The following is a 24,768-nucleotide window of genomic DNA, read 5'->3' as shown; positions in this document are numbered from 1 at the left end:
TGTTGCCACTGCAGGGTCAGCCGCTGGCTGCCAAGTTCAGTGGTCCCTACCCTGTAGTGAGGAAGGTTGGTGAGACTGACTACCTGGTTGTGATGCCTGATTGTAAGAAGAAACACCAGCTGTGTCATATCAACATGAAGCCGTATCACCGTGCCCTTGAGTCTTCAGCTCCTGTTCATTTTGCCTTGACTGGTGCTGCTGCAGGAGAGTATGATGAGGATGACGTGTTGGAGTGGGACTGCAACACCCCTGTTTATGGCTGGCTGGAGAACTGCGAGGGGGAGTTCATCTTAAATCCAAACTGTCTCATCTGCCTCAGGACCAGTCATCACAGCTGTTAACCCTCTTCTCCACCTACAAAGAAGTGTTCAGTTGCAACTCTGGGCTGATCAGCTGGATTCAACATGACGTAGATGTGGGTGATGCTGTTCCTGTGAAGCCGCCACCTTACCGAGTCAACCCACAATGACTTGGTGTCTTTTGCAAAGAGCTCGAGTACACAGGATGTTGGATTGTCATAAAAGACTTTATATTTACTTGTAGTGGAGTTTTCTATATATTTTAGACTTGTGGATGAGCGGTTATTATACTGGAGTAGCTTTGTAAGTAGGTAATCTTCTTTCCCATTTGTCATGTAGTGACAGGAGAGGTAAAGAATAGTATGGGACTATTTTTATTTGTCTTGGAAATATTAACAAGTCTCTCACACAGAGCGAAGTATAGAGTCCCGCTAGCTATCTCTCTGTCTCGCTCTCTCTCTCTCTCTCTCAAGTTGCTAAGCCCTTCTCCCTGCGACCTGTCTCTTCTATCGCCTGTCTCCTTCTCAGCTCTCTTTCCTAAATTCTGGAGTAGCAGGGGTTGCGTCACATGTGTTCCTTATGAGTGGAAAGTTCTAGAAGCCTGTGTGTGAGGATGTGTGTATGTGTGTGTATGGTCACTAGGCGCTGTCGTGTGCCTATAAAGCATTCCTTGAGTTAAGAGTGTGTAAGCATGTTTAGCATTGCTCGATTCTCGCAGACACAATACCTTCTCATCATCTGACTCCCTGCTTCTATCTGTCTCTCTATCTATCTATTTATCTATCTATCTATTATGATTTGTAATTATAATATGGAGTCCTAACATATTGCTCGGTCATGGGAAAATGGCGTACCATCGACAGTTAATAGTCCTAACTTATTAATACATATTATATACACATTATAATGATCTTATAAGCTAATTAAGTGAAATACATAATATTGTAAAAGTAACATAATTGTATGAATATTGTATACATATAATATTCATAGTAAATAGTAATTATTCAGTAATATTACATTTTAAACAAGTTGTATACATATTTGAATAAATGCATTAAAGTAAATTATTTAACTGTAATACAGTATGTACTTGGGTTATTGTAGTGAAATGCATAACTGTGTTGGCCTTATTACTGTAGTTACATTTTGTTAATGCAACTGTTACATAAGTGTCTTGGCCTTATAATTGTAGTTAAAGTTACATAAAAGTTACATCTTGTTAATGCAACTGTTACATAAATGGTACATATTGTTTGTAGTTACATAATTGTAGCAAGTGTAACATAATGCAATCGTTTGTCGTTACCTAATTGTTACATATCGTTTGTAGTTACATAATTGTAATAAGTGTAACATAATGCAATCGTTTGTCGTTACATAATTGTTACATATCGTTTGTAGTTACATAATTGTAGCAAGTGTAACATAATGCAATCGTTTGTCGTTACATAATTGTTACATATCGTTTGTAGTTACATAATTGTAGTTAAAGTTACATAAAAGTTACATCTTGTTAATGCAACTGTTACATAAATGGTACATATTGTTTGTAGTTACATAATTGTAGTTAAAGTTACATCTTGTTAATGCAACTGTTACATAATTGGCAAAGTGTAACATAATGCAATCGTTTGTCGTTACATAATTGTTACATATCGTTTGTAGGTACATAATTGTAGTTAAAGTTACATAAAAGTTACATCTTGTTAATGCAACTGTTACATAAATGGTACATATTGTTTGTAGTTACATAATTGTAGCAAGTGTAACATAATGCAATCGTTTGTCGTTACATAATTGTAATAATTGCAGTCCTGACATATGAATCCGGTCATGCTGCGGTCGATGATAATGATGATGTGTCATGCCACTTGCTTGTGGAGACAACAATTTGCTTTTTTGTTTGTAGTTTATGTGATATTTTGGCATATGTAGTAACACTTACACTTATTTTCATTTGTTTGTTATGTGATCTTACTCTATTTCTCTTTTTTCTTTCTTACTTTTTCTTTCTTTCTTTCTTTCTTTTTTTTTTTTTTTGTATGTATTGATTTTTTATAGTTTGTTTTTCTTCGCTTGTGTACGCTTTTTCCATGTTGTTCATGGTTGCATAATTACTGGCTAATTTCCTTGGGATACTTTTTTAAAGTTTAGTTTATATTGCACAGGTATTACTGAAAATGATATAATATAGTCCCATATTTTGTTATTTTATATAAAAAAAAAAATATACACATATACAGTATTAACTATATACACTGACTTGTTGTTCACTTGTACCTATCGTGGGTAATATGCGTGTCAGCACTGTGTGGAAATCATTGTCTTCACGATTGTGTTGAAAATGTTCACTCTTGCTAAAGTCATTTGTGTTGGCCATTTTTTTTTTTCTCTAGTTTACCTTGTAACTTAATTTGTATGTTTCCACTAGGTAGCTTTAATTAATAAATGTTTAATACAGTTCTTTTAATCGCTCACTGAGTAACTGTGATGGTATATTTTCTTTATCACTTTGTAGATATAATAATGTATAGCTGTATGTATGAAACACGTACTTTATGTAGGTATAAATGGTAACACTCGTTGGTAGGTTATAATAAATGAATGAATATATACAGTGTAGAATATTTATTGTTGGTGATTATTTAGTGTTTGAGTTATGCAGATAACTGAAGTAAGTATGTGTATTTAAGCTGTAACTATACAGCACGTTATATATTTTTGTGCAGAAGCTTATTGTCTATCACTGTGTATTGTATAAATGAAGTAACTATGTAACTCACTAATTTTTACCGTGGTGGGAATGGTGTGAGTGGTGGTGTAGGTGGTGAGTTGACCGACGTGGCGTCTTTTCAGCAAGCACGCATGATGACGTCGACTTCCCACACTGGTAGCTGTGGTGAGTGAATGAGTAGCGATGAGTAACTTGAGTGAAGATGAGTGAGTATGATGAGTTGTGAATATGGACTTGGTGTTTGCTTCGTCGTCTTGACCTCTTCACTCCTGCGTAAGCGTTGGGGGTTGGGTGGATGTAGCAGAGAGGAGGGTGAGGTCTGATGGTTATGAGTCGTGTCTCACTCTTCATTTGTTTGTTCCGTTTTTCTTCGTCGATGTCTTCTCGGTCCTTTTCTCTTGTGATTTACTCGTTGTGGGATGAAGACTGCCGCTACTTGTAGGTGCGTGTAGAAGATTATACAGACGACTCGTAGAGTTGTTATTTGTAGTTGATTGTAGATGGTTGTAGTTCGTTGGTTCATCGTAGAAATTGCAAGATCGTATCAATATTTTGTTAAACTACTTGCAAGGCGTCGTGTGATCACTTCTAAATCAGCGTGATGATCATGGAGACGGAGGGGGCTGGTTGGAGAGAACTGTGAGGAGCTGGTTGTAAGTTGTTGGTTGTGAGAGGTATTCTTGTTTTCAATCTTGATATTTTGTAGGAATTCACTGTTGATTCGTAGACGAGGTTCGTATACGTTCGCTGCTACCAAATGTCATAAAAGACTTTGTAACTCCTTTGTTGTTACTTGTAGTTGAGTTATATATATATTAGACTTGTGGGCGAGCGGTGGTTATATTTGAGTAGCTTTGTAACTAGGTAATCTTTTTTCCCATTTGTCATGTAGTGACAGGAGAGGTAAAGAATAGTATGGGACTATTTTTATTTGTCTTGGAAATATTAACAAGTCTCTCACACAGAGCGAAGTATAGAGTCTCGCTAGCTATCTCTCTGTCTCGCTCTCTCTCTCTCTCTCTCTCTCTCTCAAGTTGCTAAGCCCTTCTCCCTGCAACCTGTCTCTTCTATCGCCTGTCTCCTTCTCAGCTCTCTTTCCTAAATTCTGGTGTAGCAGGGGTTGTGTCACGTGTGTTCCTTGTGAGTGGAAAGTTCTAGAAGCCTGTGTGTGAGGATGTGTGTATGTGTGTGTATGGTCACTAGGCGCTGTCGTGTGCCTATAAAGCATTCCTTGAGTTAAGAGTGTGTAAGCATGTTTAGCATTGCTCGATTCTCGCAGACACAATACCTTCTCATCATCTGACTCCCTGCTTCTATCTGTCTCTCTATCTATCTATTTATCTATCTATTATGATTTGTAATTATAATATGGAGTCCTAACGGGATCACGGGCTCATTTCTCCCTGCATTAGTCCCTGGAGTTCCCCTGTGATGCTGCAGCCAAAGCCGGATGGCTCGGCCAGATTCTTCATCAATTACCGTTGAGTGAACTCCTTGACAAAGACGGACACTTACCCCTAGCCCCGATTCGAGGATTGCATCAATCGTCTTGGTGCTGCCAAGTTCATCACAAGAATAGATTTACAGAAGGGTTTTTGGCAGATACCCTTAACAGAGCGGCCCAAGGATATATCGTGCTTCATGGCTGGAGGGCAAACCTATCGTTGTAATGTGATGCAGTATGGTATGAAAAACGCCCCGGCAACATTTCAAAGATTGATGAACAAAGTACTGGAAGGCATGAAAAATTGTGTAGTCTATATTGATGATTTTGTGGTGTATACTGATAATTGTGAAAGCCACTTAAAGGAACTTAGTGTCTTACTGTCGAGACTCTCCAAGGCTCACTTAGTAATGAACTTGAAGAAGTGTGAGTTTGTGTGTGTCCAAGTTCAATACTTAAGTTACATGGTTGGGCATGGTTGTGTGCACCCTCCTGATTCTAAGGTGGAGGCCATTAAGAGTTTCAAAACCCCTCAGAATAGACGTGAGCTAAGGAAGTTTCTCGGCTGTATAGGATACTATTGAAGGATTCTGAAAAAACTTTGCTACTGTGGTGTCTCCCCTCACTGAATTGTTGAAAAAGGAGAAAGGGTTTGAGTGGTCCAAGGAGTGTCAGGAGAGTTTTGAGGTGGCCAAAGAGACCTTATATAACTACCCTGTGATGGCTGCACCTGATTTTGACAAACCATTTAAACTTGTTGTAGACGCTAGTAACTTTGGGGCTGGTGCTGTACACTTGCAAGACGACGATCAGGGAGTTAAGCATCCCGTATGCTATTTCAGTAAAAAGTTTTCAAATCCTCAACGTAACTATTCAGTGTTAGAGAAAGAGTTATTGGCCCTGATCCTCGCTTTGCAACATTTTTCTGTATATTGCCCTGAATTTGGTCCCACCATAACTGTATTTACTGATCACCACCCACTCAAGTTTCTAAATAATCTGAAAACAAAGAATCAGTGACTTACACGCTAGAGTTTATTCCTTCAGCAGTTCAGTTTGGATGTTAAACACATTAAAGGTACTGATAATGTTATCGCTGATTGTTTGTCACGTAACTGAAGATTAATTTTCCCAAGGGAAAATTATTCTTTTTCAGATGTGGATGTGTGACGTGTGCCTAATATTATGTATTAATCTTTAGTATACTTTATATGTTCTCATGTATGAAATAATGAATTAGTTGCCTTTGTAATCACAAGTGATTGTTTGGTTATCATTATATATATATATATATATATATATATATATATATATATATATATATATATATATATATATACACATATATGTATACACAGTCGACCCTCCATCCTCGCGGTTCCTCTGTTTGCGGTTTCAATTGTTCGCGGTTTGTCACCAGGGAAACCACATCACCTTTTTTGAAGTCCAGAGAAAAATGGAAACACATTCAAATCACGCGCCACACGCTGCATACCGCCCGCAGCGCCACCCACGCCACCCCCGCATTGTTTTGAATCTCTCGCAGCAGGCTCTCATTCTCAGGTTCTGAGATAATTCGCCGTCAAGTCAATTTGCCGTCAGACAATTCGCCATCAAAACATGGACGATTTCCCATCAGGACAATTTGCACCCTGGACGATTCCCCGTCATTCTATAAATATACTTATTTTTGAATAATTAATACTTTAATAACTAATTTTCAGAGGGATCTATCAAAGTGTATGTTCATTCAATAGCGTAGGGTTTGGATATCATGTATAAGTTGCAGTTTTAGCCAATAATTAACGTGTTTCTACTTCACTGTAGTCGACTTTGAATTATATTCTAGCGTCACCCATAACTGTCTTCATTAATTTTCATTGGTACTACATCATCCTGGTTATATTTTAAAACGACTCTGAAGAGGTACAAGTATATGTTCATCTCAAATGACAACATCCAATGTGTTATTCTCATCGGCCATAGTGGACGCAAACCATGGGGAAAGATATGGCTGAGCCTCAACAGATGACACTACATTTTATTATAAAAACAATAAACCACCACCACTTTTAAACTCGTATATTTAAAAGACTATTATAGTATGTAAATAAATGATGGCGAAAAGTCCTGACGGTGAAAAGTCCTGATGGCGAATTGTCTTGTTATTGTTGTGGCTACGAATTGACTTGACAGCGAATTGTCCCGAAATCCATTCTCACTGTGACCACGCTTGTGTGCGCTTGTACTCGCTGATCTCTCCATGACACCATCATTTTATCTACCATGGGCCCTAAGAGAGCAGCCAAGATATCTCCTGAAAGCACCCCAAAGTGCCAGAAGAAGGTAATGACCCTGCTGGAGAAGGTAGAATTGCTGGACAAGTTATTGGAGGGAAAATCCTGGTAACGGTGGTGGAGGGTGAGAGTGTAGCTGTGACGAGCGGTGTGGGCAGCCATCCACCTACGCAATTAAACTATTTTTTTCATACTTTAATTATAAATAAAGTGTTTATTGACATGTACACAGGGGTTTTCTTTCATTAAAGAAGGAAATGAGGGGCTAGGGGTGTTTTTAGGGGGGCACCAATTTTACACGGATTTTCGATCTTCGCAGGGGTCTCAGGCCCCTAACCCCTGCGAAGACAGAGGGTCAACTGTATATACTGTACTGTATATATATAAGAAGAGAATGGATGAGGAAGAATTTGGAAGGAATTTGAGTGTAAAGTGGAGGGACTGTAAGAAAATGTTCTGGAAAGAGGTGAAGAGAGTAAGACAGGGTGGAAGTGAAGTTAGCAGGGGAGTGAAAGATAAAAATGGTAGATTACTAGTGGAGAAGGGAGAAAAAATGAGCAGATGGAGAGAACACTTTAAGGAATTGTTGAACATACAGGATGGAAGTAATGCGAGTATAAGTGGCTGGGGAATGGCTGGGAGAAAGAGGGAGGTGAGAAGAGAGGAAGAAATCATTAGGATAGAAGTTGTGGAAGCAATGAAGAAAGTTAAATTGGGGAAACCCCCGGGAATTGATGGAGTGTGTGGTGAAATGCTGAAGCATGGGGGAGAGATAATAGTAGAATGGATGTGGAAGATGTGGAGATTGGCCTGGGAGGAAGGTAGAATCCAAGAGGATTGGAAGTCAGGTATGATTATTCCCTAGTACAAAGGAAAGGGGGAAATAGAAGTGTGTGGTAATCAAAGGGGCATTTGTCTTCTTAGTATAATAGGAAAAGTGTATGGTAGGATACTTATTGACAGAGTTAGAGAAAGAACAGAGGAATTATTTGGAGAAGAACAGAGAGGCTTTATGAAGGGAAGAGGTTGTGTAGATCAGATATTCATTTTTAGATCTTTAGTGGAAAAGTTTCTAGAGAAGGGAAAGAAGTTGTGTGCGGCTTTCATGGATTTGGAGAAAGCATATGACAGGGTGGATAGACAAGGATTGTGGAAAGTATTCAGAATATATAGAGTAGATGGGAAGTTGTTGAATGCTGAAGAGTATGTATGTTGGTGCGAAGGCTGCAGTGCGTGTGGATGGTGAACTGAGTGAATTTTTCTCTTTGAAGGTTGGGTTGAAACAGGGATGTGTCATGTCTCCATGGTTGTTCAATCTGTACATGGATGGGGTAATAAATGAGGTACAAGGTAGGGTAGTGGATGTTGGAGTGGCCCTGGTGAGAGAGGGTAGTGTTTGGAAACTCTCTGTACTGTTGTTTGCAGATGATACTGTGTTGTTGAGTGAAGACGAAGGGAAGCTGCAAGGCTTGGTGGATGAGTTTGGGAGAGTGTGTAAGAAACGGAATCTAAAGGTGAATGTAGGGAAGAGTGAAGTGATGGTCTTTGAGAGAGGTGAAGTCAGTCAATGTACAGTGAGTTTGGATGGTAAGGAATTGGAAAATGTGAGTATGTTTAAGTACTTGGGTAGTGTGATGAGTAAGGATGGAGGTTTGGAGGGTGAAGTGCTTGAAAGGGTACAGCAGGGAAGAATGGTTGCTGGTTCCTTGAAAGCAGTGATAAGAAACAGGGAAGTGAGCATGGAAGTGAACAAGTTACTACATGACAGTATTGTGATACCAACTCTAACGTATGGAAGTGAAGCTTGGACGTTGTTGGAAGGACACAAGGCAAGAGTGAGAGCAGTGGAAATGAGTTATGTAAGAGGAGCCTGTGGATTCACATGGAGAGACAGGCTGACAAATGAGGATACAAAGAAGCATTGTGGTGTGGATGTGAAAGGAAGCGTTAGGAGGAATACACTGAGGTGGTTTGACCATGTGGAGAGGATGGAGGGTGAAAGACTGACGAAGAGAATGTATGTGAGGTGGAGGGGGGGAGAGGGAGCGGGAGGCCGAGGATGAGATGGAGGGATGGGGTGGAGAGGTATATGAGAGAGGGGGGTGTGAGTTGGGAGCAGGGAAGTGAAATGGCGGGGGACAGGGCGACGTGAAGGTGATTTGTATGTGGACACCCCGAACGGGATTGAGGCATCTGGCCAAAGACATATATATATATACATATATATATATATATATAAATGTATGTTGTAATATGTGTACGTGTGAAAAACACTTGAAAACCTGTTCTTTTCCCACATACCCCTCATTTATAAAGAATTACCCTTTTTCTATAGTGTTGGGGGTGTGGACGTGTGTTCTGAAGTATCGTTAGTATAAAAGAATTGTGAATCCCACTCAGACAGCTTTTGGCACCAGTGTTTCCGTATTCATGATCGTTGTGTTCTAACTATTAGCACATTTGGAATGTTTCATTCACTTGAGTTAAATCGTGAAAGAGAGTCCTCATTCGCTACTTTTGCGCCTGCACTGTTGTCATATAAACGACACTGTTACCATGCGAAGTTTGGACCTGGGTCATTCATCCATTGCTCGTTTTTCTCCCTCTTCCCACTTCCCCATAAAGGGGGAAGTGGTAACTATGGCAGACGCCCCTACTGCCTCCCCCCCTTCAGGGGGGGAGGCAGTCCTGACTGACCCCCGACTGTCTCACTGACTGACGTCACAACTGACTGCCCCCGGACTAGAGCCCCACTCGACATCCCTGTAAATAATGCTACCTACGTAAACCTCCACGGTACTGGTTCTACTTCAATGGCTAGTCTCAATCCTTTTCTTATCAAGAAAGTAATTGACGGCTGTGCTGGTGAAGTTGAACAGGTTAAAAAACTTGCTTCTGGAGACCTCCTTGTCAAAACAATAAACTGAAGCCAAGTTAAAGATTTGCTCAAGCTACGTAAATTTCATTGCTATGATGTTGAGCCAAAGTTCCCTCACTCCATGAATTCCTGCAAGGGGGTTATCACTTGCAGGGACCTCATGGTAATGGATGAGGACGATATTGTACAGGAACTTCCTGGCCAAGATGTTATTGCTGCGCGTTTTATTACCAGGTTTATCGAAGGCATCAGGAAGAAGACTACCACTATTGTTTTAACTTTTGGCAGGACCTCACTTCCCTCAAATGTCAAAGTGGGATATGAAATTTTAAATGTCAGACCCTACATCCCCAATCCCCTTAGATGCTCTAAATGCCAGATTTATGGGCATGCAGAAAAGGTTTGTCGGGCTTCTCAGTCAGTGTGTGGTAGGTGTGCAGTTCAGGGTCGTGATGCTGAACACTGCACGTCAGAGTCTCTGAGTTTCTTTCATTGTCAGGGTGCTCACTCCACTTCCTCGAGGGATTGCCAAAATGGAAGCAGGAGAAAGAGATCTGCACAGTGAAAGCCACAGAGGGCATATCCTATTATGATGCCAGGAAGAAGGTAAGGGAGTCACATGCAACTCCCAGACCTAATGTCTTCTATGCAGCGGTGCTTATGTCCCGGCCTGTGATGTGCATGGTAGAGACTCAGACTGACCCAGACCCCAGCACTCTTGTCACTCATATTGCACTATCGTCTGCTCGTACTATACATTCCGACTCTTCTTCTGACACCCCTGCTCCACCTTCATACTCTCAGGCTACTGCTACTTCTCTGGCAGTATGGCCTAAACAGAAACCAGACAAACTTGAAAAAAACTAACTTGACAACCCTTACCAAGTCACGACCTCATGTCTTACCCTCTCCTGGTCCACTGAGGGAGAGAAAACGTACTGTAGCTCTTCCTCGTGTGGCTCTGGGAGCCTCATTGTTGATGAGCAAATGGAGGTTTCTATCAGCAAGCACCGGGAAAGGTCCCCAGGTAGTCGTTCACCTGTCGGTGGGCGACATAAAAAGATTAAGCAGACTGGCCCCCAACGTAAATCTTAAACTGCCACATTCACTGTGTTACAGTGGAATTGTAGGGGTCCTAGGAATAAATTACAAAATATAGCAATCTTGCTTTCCATACACAGGCCAAACATTGTTTGTTTACAGGAGAGGCGCCTGAAGGATCGCCCTGATCCTCCAGAGTTCAAACACTACCACTCGTATAGAAGATATGCAGGTCACGGAGTTGCCATATACACACACAAATCACACCCACAAACGGAAGTGATTGTAAATTCTACTCTGGAAGCAGTCGTGTGCAGAGTAAAATTTCATAACACGTATCTGTCGATTTGCTCTCTATTCTGTCCTTTACATGGCCCCATTGATAGTGATGCTTTAATTTCACTATTTGAACATCTTCTTGGGAATAAGTTAGTGTTGGGCAACTTTAATGCCCATCACTATCAATGGGGTAGCTTGAGGATCGATCGTCGTGTCAAGTAGCCGACCTAATACTAAAGTCCAACCTCTGTCTTCTGAACGATGGTAGAGCGACTCGTGTAGATGATCATACCGGTAACTTCTTGGCCATTGACTTATCTCTGGCGTCCCCATGTATACATCAAGATTTCTCAAGGGACCCTTATGATGACTCCTTGGGAAGTGATTATTTACTCATCTGTCTTTCTTATACACGCAACATCGTTTTGGACCCTCCACCTCCAAAATTTAACTATAAGAAAGCAGATTGGGGATCCTTCTCAAGGATCGCCAATTTAGATATATCTAGGGAGACCATGGATGTTAAGGTCGAAAATTTAACCCAATCCATATTACACACAGCTGAGGCTGCTATTCCCAAGACTTCTACAGTTCATCTGAAGCATAGAGCACATTGGTGGATGCCGGATGCCGACAAGCATTAAGGAAACGCAATAGGAGATACAGGATTTTTGGTAGTCAGCCCACTGAGGAAAATGTTATTGCATACAAACAGGTATGGGCTGAGGCAGGGAGAATAATAAGAAGGGCCAAACTCGACTCCTGGCAATCCTTTGTGTCCACGGTGACTCGTACTACACCATTAAGTAAAGTCTGGTCCACCATAAGAATATTAAATAATAAAGGCCCATACTTCCTTATCACCATCCTGCAGGTGAACAACACCTTCTCTAACGAGCCCATGGACGTTGCTAACATCCTCGCCAGGAGTTTTTCTCATTTAAGTAGCTCAGCCAATTATGATCCGCGTTTTCAACATCATAAACCCATGGCAGAGCTACAGATCATAGACTTTGCCACAGAAGACGTAGACTCCCCGTACAACCAAGAGTTTACGTTATATGAACTGCTCCTTGCCCTTAAATCCTTCTAAAGACACCAGCCCTGGACCAGACACCATCACGTACGGTATGATCCAGCATCTTAATCAGGACAACCTGATTAAGATGTTAGCATTGTACAATGAGATTTGGGCATCTCGAACGTTCCCAAACTCATGGCACTTTGCGCACGTCATACCGATACCCAAAGAGGCTGGTCGTCATATGAATCCCACTTCATTTCGTCCTATTGTGTTGACTTGTCTATGTAAGGTCATGGAACGTATGGTTAATAATAGGCTTTTTTTGTTTTAGAGACGAAAATTTTTTTAAATGATCAACACTGTGTCTTCTGTAAATACAGAAGTTCACTAGATCATTTAGTGAATTTCGAGCATTGTATTGCTGAGGCATTTGCTAATAAAGAATTCATGATAGGGGTGTTCTTGGACATCCATAAAGCCTATGACATGACATGGCGACACAGTATACTAATGAAGCTCTATGCTTATGGTTTAAGAGGAAATTTGCCTATTTTTATTTCAAAATTCTTATTGGACAGGACTTCCTCTGTCAAATTGCCCTGTAACGTAACATCGGATATATTTATCCATGAAAACGGGGTGCCGCAGGTAAGTGTGCTTAGTCCTACTATATTTAGTATTATGATCAGTGATATTCTGTCATCAGCTCCCATCCCGAGGAATCTTTAAATACTCGCTCTATGCTGACGATTATGCAATATGGCACTCTTCTCACAATGCATAATCTTCTGCTGGGCGGATTCAAGCATCCCTTGACTACGTCCACCAATGGGCCTTGCAGTGGGGATACAAGTTTTCCGTCCCTAAGTGTGCCGCTGTAGTTTTTACGAATCATAACGTACCTAATTTGTGCTTAACTTTGGATACTCAGGCGATACCTTTTCAAAATTCTGTAAAGTTTTTGGGAATACATTTTGATTGTCGTTTGAACTTCGAAATTCATGTTAATAATTTGCTTGCTCATTGTGATAAACCAGTAAATGTCTTCAAGTACCTAGCAGGTACCACATGGGGTGCCGACAGAAAATCTTTATTAATGGTGTATAAGTCCCTTATTCGATCGAAGCTAGACTATGGCGCACAGGTGTATGGCTCGGCATCCGATGCCACGCTGAAAGGATTGGATGTATTGTAGAATAAATGTTTGCGTATGTGTCTTGGGGCCATCCGGTGTACCCGTGTAGCTCGTATGGAAGTGGAGGCGAATGTGCCTCCCCTCCGTATTCGCCATGACCACCTGGCCTTGTCCTATGGACTACGAACATTTAGGAAAAATAATATCGGCAATGTGGCCTGTACCCTCCTGCGTCAATATCTCCACCTTATGCAGGGAGTGCATCGGCCACTTGTTGTTCGCCTCCACTTACTGACTCAGGAGCTTGGTGTGGATCTCAGTGACTGTGGCAAGTTGGTGATTAAAAATATAGCGCCTTGGGAGCCACCCGGCTTTTATATTGATGTAACATGGCTCCCAGCAGCTAAGACCAAGGCGCCGGAGGCAGACGTCCACCACTTGTTTCATAATATCATCATTCATCACTTGGGGTCACACCACCTGTACACCGACGGCTCCAAGTCAAGTGAATGTGTGGGTGCAAATGTGTGGTCGACTGAATGTGCCCTCAGGTATCGGTTGCCGACTCATACATCTGTGTTTACCTCTGAACTTATTGTTATTGACAAAGCCATAGATTATGCTCTCAATTCTAGGCATGGCTCATTTGTCATATTTTCGGATTGAAAATCAGCCCTTCAGGCAATTGCATCTTGCACTACGGACTCCCACGAGATCCAGGGCCGCATCGTTAATAAGTTGCATTCATGTAACAAGTCATTCACGCTGATCTGGGTGCCCGGTCATTGTCGTATCTACGGCAATGAGCAGGCTGACTTACTTGCAAAGTCGGCTGTAGAGCTCGAGGAGACTTGGTACGTTCCTCGTGATCTATGGTCGAGTCTCTGTCTTGGAAAGAAATCAATAAATCTTCTGTGTACAGTCAGTGGACCAGACTAAATATTCCAACTTGTAAGTCGCACCTGGGTGACTGGGACACTGCCAACCGTCCCAGTCGCCTTGAAGGAAAATTATTGGCAAGATTACGGCTCAATGCCACCGCTTTGACTCACATGAAACCATACATGGATCAACGATTTCCACCACACTGTGACATCTGTGATGCGGTGTTATCTATCAGTCATATCATCCTGCACTGTCGGCGATTTATTCGTGAACGTGCTTCACTTATAAATTACTGCGGCACAGCAGACGTCCCCTTCACCCTTTCCACCATCTTGGGTGATGAGGACATTGGTATGACTGATAAATTGATGGCTTTCTTGAGAGAGACCGTACTAATCAGAGTGATGTGACTTTTTTACTATACGGTTTTAGTTTTTGTGTACTGTAAATATGTATATACCTGACTATTAATTAGGGCTGACAGTTGACATATTTGAAATAGTTCCTTATCCCACTGATCTATTTCTAATAATGATGTCCCCAACATTAAACCCTGTTCCTCGCCTGACAGTCACCAGCTGATGAGTGCAAGTGTGCAATATAGAAAGGTATTGGGCACTTGCAGTCGATGGTGGTCGATTGGGCGAGGTCCTTCACTTTTTGTACATATTACGTAAATACATTACATCATCTTGTTTAAGATATTCTAATTAGGGTCGACAGCAGACGTATATGGAACTGTTCCTGACTCGTCTGGTTCCCTTTCATATAATGATGTCCCCTATATTAGGTTGTGCCTCAACTGACAGTCACCAGGTGTTGAGTGCAGGTATGTAATGTAGAAAAGCATTATATATCTGCAGTCGATGGTGTTCTCTTGGTCGAGACTTTTTTACCATTAGTGTAGGTCTAGTTATTGTCTCTTAGGATTTAGTATACTGTAGGTTAGCAATTTGTCTGATAGGTGATTAGTTTTAGGGTCTTTATATTAGGCATTTTTGTTGATAATGTAAGGGCAAAAAATATAAAAATTAATAAAATAATAAAAATAAAAGTACCAAAAAATAATAAAATAAAAATTGTTATGTATCTAGGCCTATATGTACGAGTGTATGAAAGTGTGTATGTTCATATATATATATATATATATATATATATATATATATATATATATATATATATATATATATATATATATATATATATATATGTGTGTGTGTGTGTGTGTGTGTATACATATATATATTTTGCATTAATGACCAGGGGCTCCGGTCCCAATGGTCGACAGGAAAAAAAAAAAAGCGGAAGTCAGTTAAGGGCTGAAATTTACGTAAGCAGTGTCTGTCGAGGGAGTTACTTAATATTTGTTTTCGTTCCTGTTATGTAAGCTCCACTGTTCAACCGCATCCACACCCGTATACCTTAACTCAGATAAATCCCAGTTCGTGTATCATAGTTAGGAATTAGTAGCAGTAGTAGTAGTAGTAGTAGTAGTAGTAGTTGTAGTAGTGTTTTTATGGGTTTGAGACCCCTCGTGTCCTGTCCAGCATTATATCTATTGTTTACTTATTTTTAGGATTTCAGGGTAATATCTTGCATAAACTATTTAATTGGTTTTGATAATATTTCTTTTTGTGACATTTCCAGTAATTATTTGTCTAAATTAGTTGTTCATTATTGTCCATTCATTATCCCTTTGTAAAGTAATTTGTTATTGTATTAAGTATTTTTTTCTTCTGTTTTTTATTCCCCTAAGTTCCCCATGATTTTAGGTTACTGATCGTAGGATGAGAACCTGAGTTATTGCTCTGAAGTGTGTCGTTCTTTGCTTCAGATTTCTTTTTCATCCAATATATATATTTTTTATTCTTTTATAACGCAGTCAGATCATCAGAAATACTTTAATATCCCTTGCGCCACTTCAGAGTCGTAACAATATATATATATATATATATATATATATATATATATATATATATATATATATATATATATATATATATATATATATATATATACAGTATAATGTGGAAGGTGTGGGGCTCACCATCCACTCACCCGATGTAGTGCTGCTCTCGGGTGTCTGCCCTTTGCTCTCCTCTTGGTAGATATGGGTGGGTGCTGGAAGGAGATAGCAGAGATAAGGATAAAAGAGTGTATCCTAGTAAATGGAGAACAGCGACAGAGATGGAAGAGGGAAGTGTGGTGGATGTATGAAGATGGAGAGGTTGATGTGGGAAGGGATGGATGAACAAGGTACTGTAGTAGATAGGGAAGGTGAGGGGATGACTGGGATGTGAATGGAGTGGATTGATGAGTATGGGGAGCCGCTAAAAAGCTGTGATTGGGATGGACAGAGTTGATGTGCAATTGCATTGCCAGGGCTAAGGAAGTGGAGATAGAACTGGTCAACTTGAGGTCTCCAGTAATAAAGGGGTTTAATTGTGTGTGTGTGTGTGTGTGTGTGTGTGTGTGTGTGTGTGTGTGTGTGTGTGTGTGTGTGAAGAATATAGCCCAAACAGCTTTTTTCCGATTTTAACAAGATATGGTGGGTCGCTATAGGGTCAGCCAATAGTGTGACCTTCCATTTTTTGAAAAAAGAGATCAAGGGTCAAAGTCGCTGGGCTAGATCCAAGTTCGTTCATGCAAAATGATAGAGTTGTTTTCGAATTTAGAGCAAATTTGGAAGAAAGGGTTCAGGGTAATGCAATAACAAAGGGGTTCGAGTTTGAGAACAATAGATCAAAGGACAAGGTCAAATTTTGACCCATGTGTCTGTGTTTAAATAAAGTAATTCAAACAGCTTTGATCTGATTTAGACCAAACTTGGTGGAAGATCTAAAGATTAGCAAAGGAGTTGACCTTCTGCTCTGAAAACAATACAACAATGGACAATGTCAACTTAAATAGTTTTTATCTGGTTTACTCCAAATTTTGTCGAACGACTTGGGGTAAGATGATACGATTTTGAGAACAACAAAATGTTAAAGTAACATGGAGAGATCAAAAGAAGGTCACTGGGTATCAGTAACTTAGTTATCATGCAATCAGATCAAGAAGGTGCAAACATCGCGGGGCACAACCTCACTTACCCTCCGACTCCGCCCACGCAAGTCCCTTTGTGCAACCCTACAGGAAGCAACTCTTCTCCTCTAAGTATCTCCAAACAGGAGTGATTGACCTGCTCCAGCCATGAGTTATGTGCCCTTTCTCTTGGCCTACTCCACCCTGGGCTAACTCGTTCAGAGATCACCCTGTGAGCAGGATCAGCCTCAGGAAAGCGGGTCATGCGCCCATATAGCTGGAGCTGGCGTTGACATATTATGTGGGGGATAGGCCTCGATTCAGTCTCAGAGAATAGTCGCTCATTGTGCACCCGATTGTACCAGTGATATCCCGTGATCCTGTGAAGACAGTACCAAAGGAGTCAATTGGCTGCTTCAAGCCATGTTTCATGTCCATGTCTCACAGCCATAAGGTAAGACAGGGAGAACCAGTGCCTTCAAGATGCAAAATTTCATCCTTGTACTCAAATAACGACAGTGCAAATACCTCAGTGGAGTGAATTCATAACCCTGTAGGCCAGACCAATGTGGTGAGAGATCTCACTATCTGATTGACCGCTGTTATGGACGACTCGACCAAGACAAGTGAATCATTCCAAGACTTCTGTACACATGCTTGGACAGACTGGACTGTTTCATCCAACAAGCCACCAAATGCCTGAACCTTGGTCTTGGTCCAAGAGACCTTTAATCCCAACTGTTTTGCATTCTGGTGAAATCCTTTGAGGGCACTTATGAGGAGTAGACTAGCACCAGTCGAGCAAGGCAGTACTCCCATAGTGGATGGAAAGCTGATGACAGGGAGAGCTGGAGCTCCCATTTCATCAGCCCTCAGGACCAGTTCCTGATTATCCTCATTTGCTGAACTTTTTCAGTGATTCAGTAACACAGAGAGTAGACCAGCATGCTCTCCAGTACAAGTTTCTCTAACTGTCAACACCAAACTACATGCACACTACACACACTTTCTTTTCAAAATTTTGGAAAAAAAAAAAAAAAAAGCAACTAATAACATAGCCCCAGAGGTCCCGGGGGGGGGGGGAGCATAAATGTCCCTACCATCTGCCCTTCTCCCTATGATGATTCAATGAGCTACCTGGAACCACTGACTCACTTCATCTTCATTTCTGCAACATTCATGGCCTTTCCTGTAACTATCTCTCTGTTGAGCACCACATCTCCTCCTCTAAACCTCATCTTTTCTTAACTGAGACTCAGCTGTCTGAGGCACCTGATAGCAAACCCTTTTCTGTATCCTCGTACTTCCTCTGTACTCATTTAAAAGCCAAATGGGCTGTTGTGTACATGTACACGATGACTTATTTTGCTCTCCTGTTCCAAAACTTGATTCTTCTGATTTCTCTACTCTCTGGCTTCGGCTTTCCTGTCATTCTCTGACTAAATATAGCTGTGCTGTTTATTTATCCCCTAATTCTACTGACTCTGAAAAATTCGTTGACTATCTTACTTCTACAATGGAACACATCCTATCTGTTTCTCCTTTCTCTGAAATCTCCATTTTAGGAGATTCCAATGTTCACCACCACCTTTGGCTCTCCTCTTCTTTCCCTGATCCACCTGGTGAACAAGCCTACATCTTTTCTATTCTTAACCCCTCCATGGCCGCCAGCGTCAAATGACGTTTAGCTGATAAATGGCCACAGGCATCGTTTGAGTGCGGCCTATAAAAAAAAAAGGTGAAAATTTTGAGGAAGTGAACGAAGGTTCTGAACGTCTTCATACTGACCTATACTACACTTCCTTACACCCCATCAAGCAGTTCATAGCCTGCTGCGGTGATAAGTGGATTCAATGGCGGATCCATATTTAAGAAAGGGAGGGGCTGTTTGTCAATGTAAGGGGCGCCGAGCATTGAAAGCGCGTGGGAATAAGCTAGGGGGTCTGGGGTGAGTGGTGGGTCCCCCAGTGGGGTCCGGGGCAGAGCCCCGGCCACAACACGCTTTTTCACATTTCACATGCATTTTGAAAGCATTTTGGGGCAAGTTGTGGTACTTTTATGGAGGTTAATATTTAAAACCTGTAACCAATAATTCGTATTAGATGGAAACCAGTTACAGATCTCTACCAATTGATTGAAATTGGAATATCTTTTATATTCAAACAATTCTCTACCAATTGATCTAAATCTGTTCTTTACAATACTAATGAAAAAATATAATAATAATAATAATAATAATTATTATTATTATTATTATTATATTATTATTATTATTATTATTATTATTATATTATTATTATATTATTATTATTGCTATTATTATTTTTATTATTATTATAGCTTTTTTCTTTACTGACATTGATATTTGATAATAATAAGGTCTTAGGGGCACCATTCATAGCTAACGGGGGGGCCGCCCCCCCGCCCCCCCTGGATGTACCACTGAGTGGATTTTCAGTCTTTTTGCTCCTGGCCATGCCTAAACACATAGTTACACCTATTATCTCAACCCAGACAAAAAATATCTTTCTCCTCCGATGCAAAACTCACACAACCACCCTGTTTACGATTATAAATAAACACAGGCATAAACAAAAAAGACATGAAAATAAAAGAAAAATAAAATTTGTTATGTATCTTTACCGGTTTGTTCAGGTTTGTTGCACTGTTTTGAATAATTTTACATATTCTTTGCCTTTTACAAGCATAACAGGAAAGTTTTCTGTGTTCACGTGATGCTTTCGTGGGTGGAATGACCTTCCTTCCCTTCCTGCTAGTCAGCTCGTGTGACGTGTGAATGGCAGGTCGTCTGGCAATTTAACCCTCACTGTCCAGCCTGTACACTCTAGGGATTACGTTTATCTCATTTAGGTCTGAAAACTGACACTCTCGCCTCCCTTTTCCAACATACTCCACCATCCAGACTACAAAACACAATAAACTACTATAAACACAATAAACATTAAAAAATGCAAAATAAGTTCGTAATATAATTCTTTATCTTCAAACCTCGCATATTATGTACTGAAAAACTTCTAAATACACACATATAGTTATTTCACACCTTTTTAGCACCATTGACAATGTGTTTTGGTTAAAAAAAAGCGATGTTGCGTCACGCAATACCTACCTGTGACTAGTATCAGCTGTCAAAATTTACGCAACTTTCGCGTTCGATTACACGCTACAGGATGGCTCTAGGAAGCTGAAGTTTGCACTGCCAGGTGCATCAGAACTTCCTCTTGAATATGGCAAGGGAAATAAATCAATTTGTGAAACTTCAGAAAATGGCCCCAGCCTCGGCCAGCAGTGCACATAAAATTCTGGACCCACGGCCATGGAGGGGTTAACCCGCCGCGTCCTGACCGATTTTTCACCACTGACCCGACCTCCCAATCCCGGCAGATTTTCAATTTGTTTTTTTTGCTAAAATCTCTGCTTTTTATGAGAAACATTGGAAAATGCCCCCCCAAAGCATTCACATGAGCTTAGAAGTGGTCTAAACAGGTGACCCTTTAAACACCTGGTACAGTGTTTTCTGGAGCCGCGCTGCGAGTGTTGCATTTTCTATGTAGCAGTAACTATTGCAAACCACTCAGAATGGGTAGATATTTGCTCAATTGGTATGAATTTATATGTAGTACAAGGATACCGATATATTGGTTTTCACACAGTAATATAGGTGATATAAGCGTTGTTTCATTCACTGAACACATCAACATACCGCACCTTCCTTAGTGACCTTACCTCCTCATCACTTTTGCACGTTTCTTCCTCTTGTGCCACATAATATTTGTCCTCCACATCATCATTGATTGGGGAATCACTCTCACCTTGAATTTCATACCATGGCATGACATGTCTTTACTTGCCAGGTCAATGCTAACAGGTGAGCTGCCAAAACAATGGCGTGCAGGCAGGGGGGCACCCAGAAATTTTCTAAGGGAGGGGGCCCGTAGTGAGGTGATGTCAGGTAATCCGATAATAACTGGGAGGTCACATGCAGGTTTAGAGTCAGGGAGCTGCTGGCTTATGTGTTACTCTTTGTTTGTACTTGCCATTTTTTCATGTTATGCTGTTATCGAAATAAATGTATATTAATTTTTAAAGGACCCAGAGAGCTAAGGGGGGGGCCCAGGCCCAGTGGTCCCCCCTTGGGTGCTCCCCTGCGACAGCGCAGGGGGGGAGATCATGCGGCGTAAGGCATTGTCCCCACTTGGCAGCAGGTAGAGGAAGGTGTCCTGTGTCTACATACCAAAAATCACATGCAAAATTTGAAAACTGTGGAAATGATGGACCTTGCAATTGCAAAACATAGGGATATGTCATTGGGATTCACTGTGACAAAACGTTGCGACGTATCCATATGTTATCAAGATGCCTCGGGTTAATGGCCTAGCTCAGCTTGTACAGCATCCTAACTGTATCCGTGACAGCCTTGGAGAGAGTTCCAACATATTTGACCTCTTACAACTAATCCTTCTGCTTACACTGTTAATCTTTCCCCTCCGTTGGGCTCCTCCGATCACAACCTTATTATCTCAGCCTGTCCTATCACTCCAGTAGGGCCTGTGGACTCTCCAAAGAAACATTGGTTGTGGTACTTTGGAGCTGCTGATTGGGAGGCCCTCAGGCAACACTTCTTTGATTTTCCCTGAAACGATCATTACTTCCATGGCTGGGAGTCGTCAGAATGTGCCTCGCGCATATGGTTATTCTCTTGGGGCATGGATGCATACATCCCTTTCTCATATCCTTTTACTAATGCAAGAAATCCTTGGTTTAATCACGCTTGTTCTAATTCTGTGCACAACAAGGAGAGGGCCTATAAAAGGTACCAGAGCCAACCCACCTTTGAATTGCATCTTTTCTATGTTTCTGCCTGGAATCGTGCTAAGTCAGTTCTTCGCTCTGCTAAAAATAATTTCATCCGTACTAAATGCTCTCTCCAACTCGAATTCTTCCTGCTCCTTCTGGCACCTTGCCAAAAATCTTTCAAACAACTTTACCTCATCATCCTTCCCTCCTCTTTTCTACTCTGATGGCTCTGTAGCCAGTTCTTCAACTGATAGAGCAGATTTCTTAGCTCAGACTTTCTCCTCCAATTCCACCTTAGATGATTCCGATGCTGTTCCTCCATCACTTCCCTCCTCTGACTTCCTCATGGCTGGCATAAAAATGTCTTCAGCTGATGTATTTTCTGCCATCACTGGCCTCAGTACTAACAAGGCATATGGACCTGATGGAGTCCCTCCTGCTGTCCTCAAGACCTGTGCTTCTGTGCTTACACCTTGCCTAGGTAAACTCTTTCGCCTTTGTCTTTCAACTTATACCTTTCCATCTTGCTGGAAGTTTGCTCTCATTCAGCCAGTCCCAAAGAAGGGTGACCATTCCCAACCCTCTGACTATCGTCCAGTTGCTTTAACATCCTGTGTCTCATAAGTTTTTGAGTCTATTCTTAACAGAAAAATTTTGAAGCATCTTTCTTATCACGACATTCTTTCTGATCATTGGTATGGGTTCCATCAGGGTCGCTCCACTGGCGATCTTCTCACCTACCCTTTAGACTCCAGGTCATCCTCCTCTCGGGACTTAGGCAAAAGCTTTACCATTGCATTTGACATTGTAACAGCTTTCGATCAAGGATGGCATAAATCTTTAGTTTCCAAACTGTCCCCATATGGTTTCTATCCTTCTATCTGTGCTTTCATCTATAGTTTCCTTTCTGGTTGTTCTATAGCCGCTGTTGTAGACAGCCATCATTCTTCTCCTAGATCTATCGATATTGGTGTTCCTCAAGGCTGTGTCCTTTCACCAGTTCTCTTCCTTTAATCATCAATTACCTTCCAAGTTGTGCATCTAACCTCATCTACCCATACACTGATGATCACACGCTTCACCATTCAATTTGGTTTCTGCAACGTCCATCTAAGCAGTTACTTCAGCAAACAAGGGATGAGGCTATGCCACACCTAATGTCTGACATGGCTAGTATTTCTGCTGGGGTAAATATAATCTAGTTTAATACATCAAAGACTCAGTTCTTACACCCATCAACCCGACATAATCTTCCACAGGAGTACCCACTAATGTTTAATAATATCCAGCTCAATCCTGCATCGTCCTTGAACATGCTTGGGGTTTCATGCTCTCTGGACTTATCTTGGAAAGATCATAATACAGCTCTTGTAAAATCTGCTTCAAAGAGATTATGTGTGCTGAGCCTTCTTTATCCCTGCACAGTTGTTGACTTCATACATGGGCGTTTTTCGCCTCTGTGTAGAGTATAACTCCCATGTGTGGGGAGGCTTCCCACATACAGCTCTTCTCAATAGGGTAGAGTCAAAAGCTTTTCATCTCATTAACTCTCCTTCTCCTACTAGCTTCCTTCAACGTGTGTCTTATCGCCACACTGTTGCATCATCATCTCTTGTCTGTCATTTCTTCAATGGTCACTGCTCCTCTGAACTGTCTGCTTGTATCCCTCCACCTCTACGATGGGCACATATGACCTGTCTAGCAACAAACTCTCATCCCTTTTCTGTCCTACTGTCTAATGCAAGAAGTAACCATTACTCCCAGTCCTTCATTTATGCAACAGGTCAACTCTGGAATTGTCTCCCTCTGTCTGTATTTCCTCCTTCCTATGATCTCCAGTCTTTCAAATGCAGTGTGTCCAGGCATCTCAAAATGAACGGATCTTGAATTTGGCCTTTTTGTATTTTTTTTTTTAAATTCTTGGAAGGAATGGTTTGTGGGCTCTTAGCCTGTGGTTCCTTCTTTCTTGCATTAAAAAAAAAAAGTATCTCCAGTGGCTCTGCTAGGATAACTGCATCATCAGCAAAGTGAATGTTGGTAACCCTGAAATTGCCCATTAATACCCAACAGTGATTTCAACTCACAGTCTGATCCAGTACCCAATTCATACATGTGTTGACTAGTGTGGGAGCAAGGATAACTCCCTCTCTTACACTAGAACTTATTGGGAAGAAGTCAGATGTTCCCCCTGCACACTTGACAGAACTCTCAGTGTTTGAGTTCAAACCAGAAAGCAGTTGGATTATCCCTGGAGGGATCCTATGGAGTTGCATGAGTTCCCATAGTACCTCCTGATTTACTGGGTGAAACGCCGTCTTGAGATCCAGGTAAGTTGCTGGCAGACCTTGTTGAAACTCAAGATGGTGTTCCACAAGAACCTGGAGAGCTAGGATACGATCAACAGTAGACTTCTTTGGCATGAATCCAGATTGCTCAGGCTACTGAAAGTTTAGCAAACAGTCCTGGATATGCATCAAGAGACTGTGAGCAAGAACTTTGCCTGGCACACTGAGCACTATAACATCACGGTAGTTACTACAGTCATGCTGGTCTCTTTTTCCTTTCCAGATAGGGGTGACCAAACCTTTAGTCCAGTCAGGAGGAATGATACCAGTCTGCCAAACGGCTTCTATGACTGCATGTTACCCCTGATCATGGCTCTGCCCCCAAGCTTTGACTAATTCTGCTGAGATGTCACAAACACCAGCTGCTCTACCACTTTTCAACTTAGTCACTGCCTTCTTTATTTCATGTAGAGAAGGCACAGCTTCGATAATTGGTGGGACAGCAGTCAATGACTACCTCAGCCAATGGAAGCTTTCAGTTGGGAGGTTCAGCCACATACAGCTGCTCAAAGTACTCAGCTCAATGAGCTCTATACTCACTTGCAACCGACACAAACCATCC

The 24,768-nt window shown here is 41.3% G+C and overlaps 1 protein-coding gene across 1 annotated transcript; it reads right to left on the bottom strand.

Moving 5' to 3' along the window:
• Positions 1-337: 337 nt before the first annotated feature.
• LOC145415653 (uncharacterized) lies at positions 338-24,281 on the bottom strand. The gene is made up of 2 exons (XM_080284870.1): positions 23,946-24,281; positions 338-490 (listed from the first exon to the last, which is right to left on the bottom strand). Exons 1-2 carry the CDS (start codon positions 24,279-24,281, stop codon positions 338-340), a joined length of 489 nt encoding a protein of 162 aa, XP_080140996.1.
• Between the last annotated feature and the right edge of the window lie 487 nt (positions 24,282-24,768).

Source organism: Coenobita brevimanus, chromosome 103, assembly GCF_032717465.1.
Source record: "Coenobita brevimanus isolate Jiangsu-jjx chromosome 103, ASM3271746v2, whole genome shotgun sequence".
Classification (NCBI taxonomy): domain Eukaryota; kingdom Metazoa; phylum Arthropoda; class Malacostraca; order Decapoda; family Coenobitidae; genus Coenobita; species Coenobita brevimanus.
This window is presented reverse-complemented; position numbering and strand designations above follow the sequence as displayed.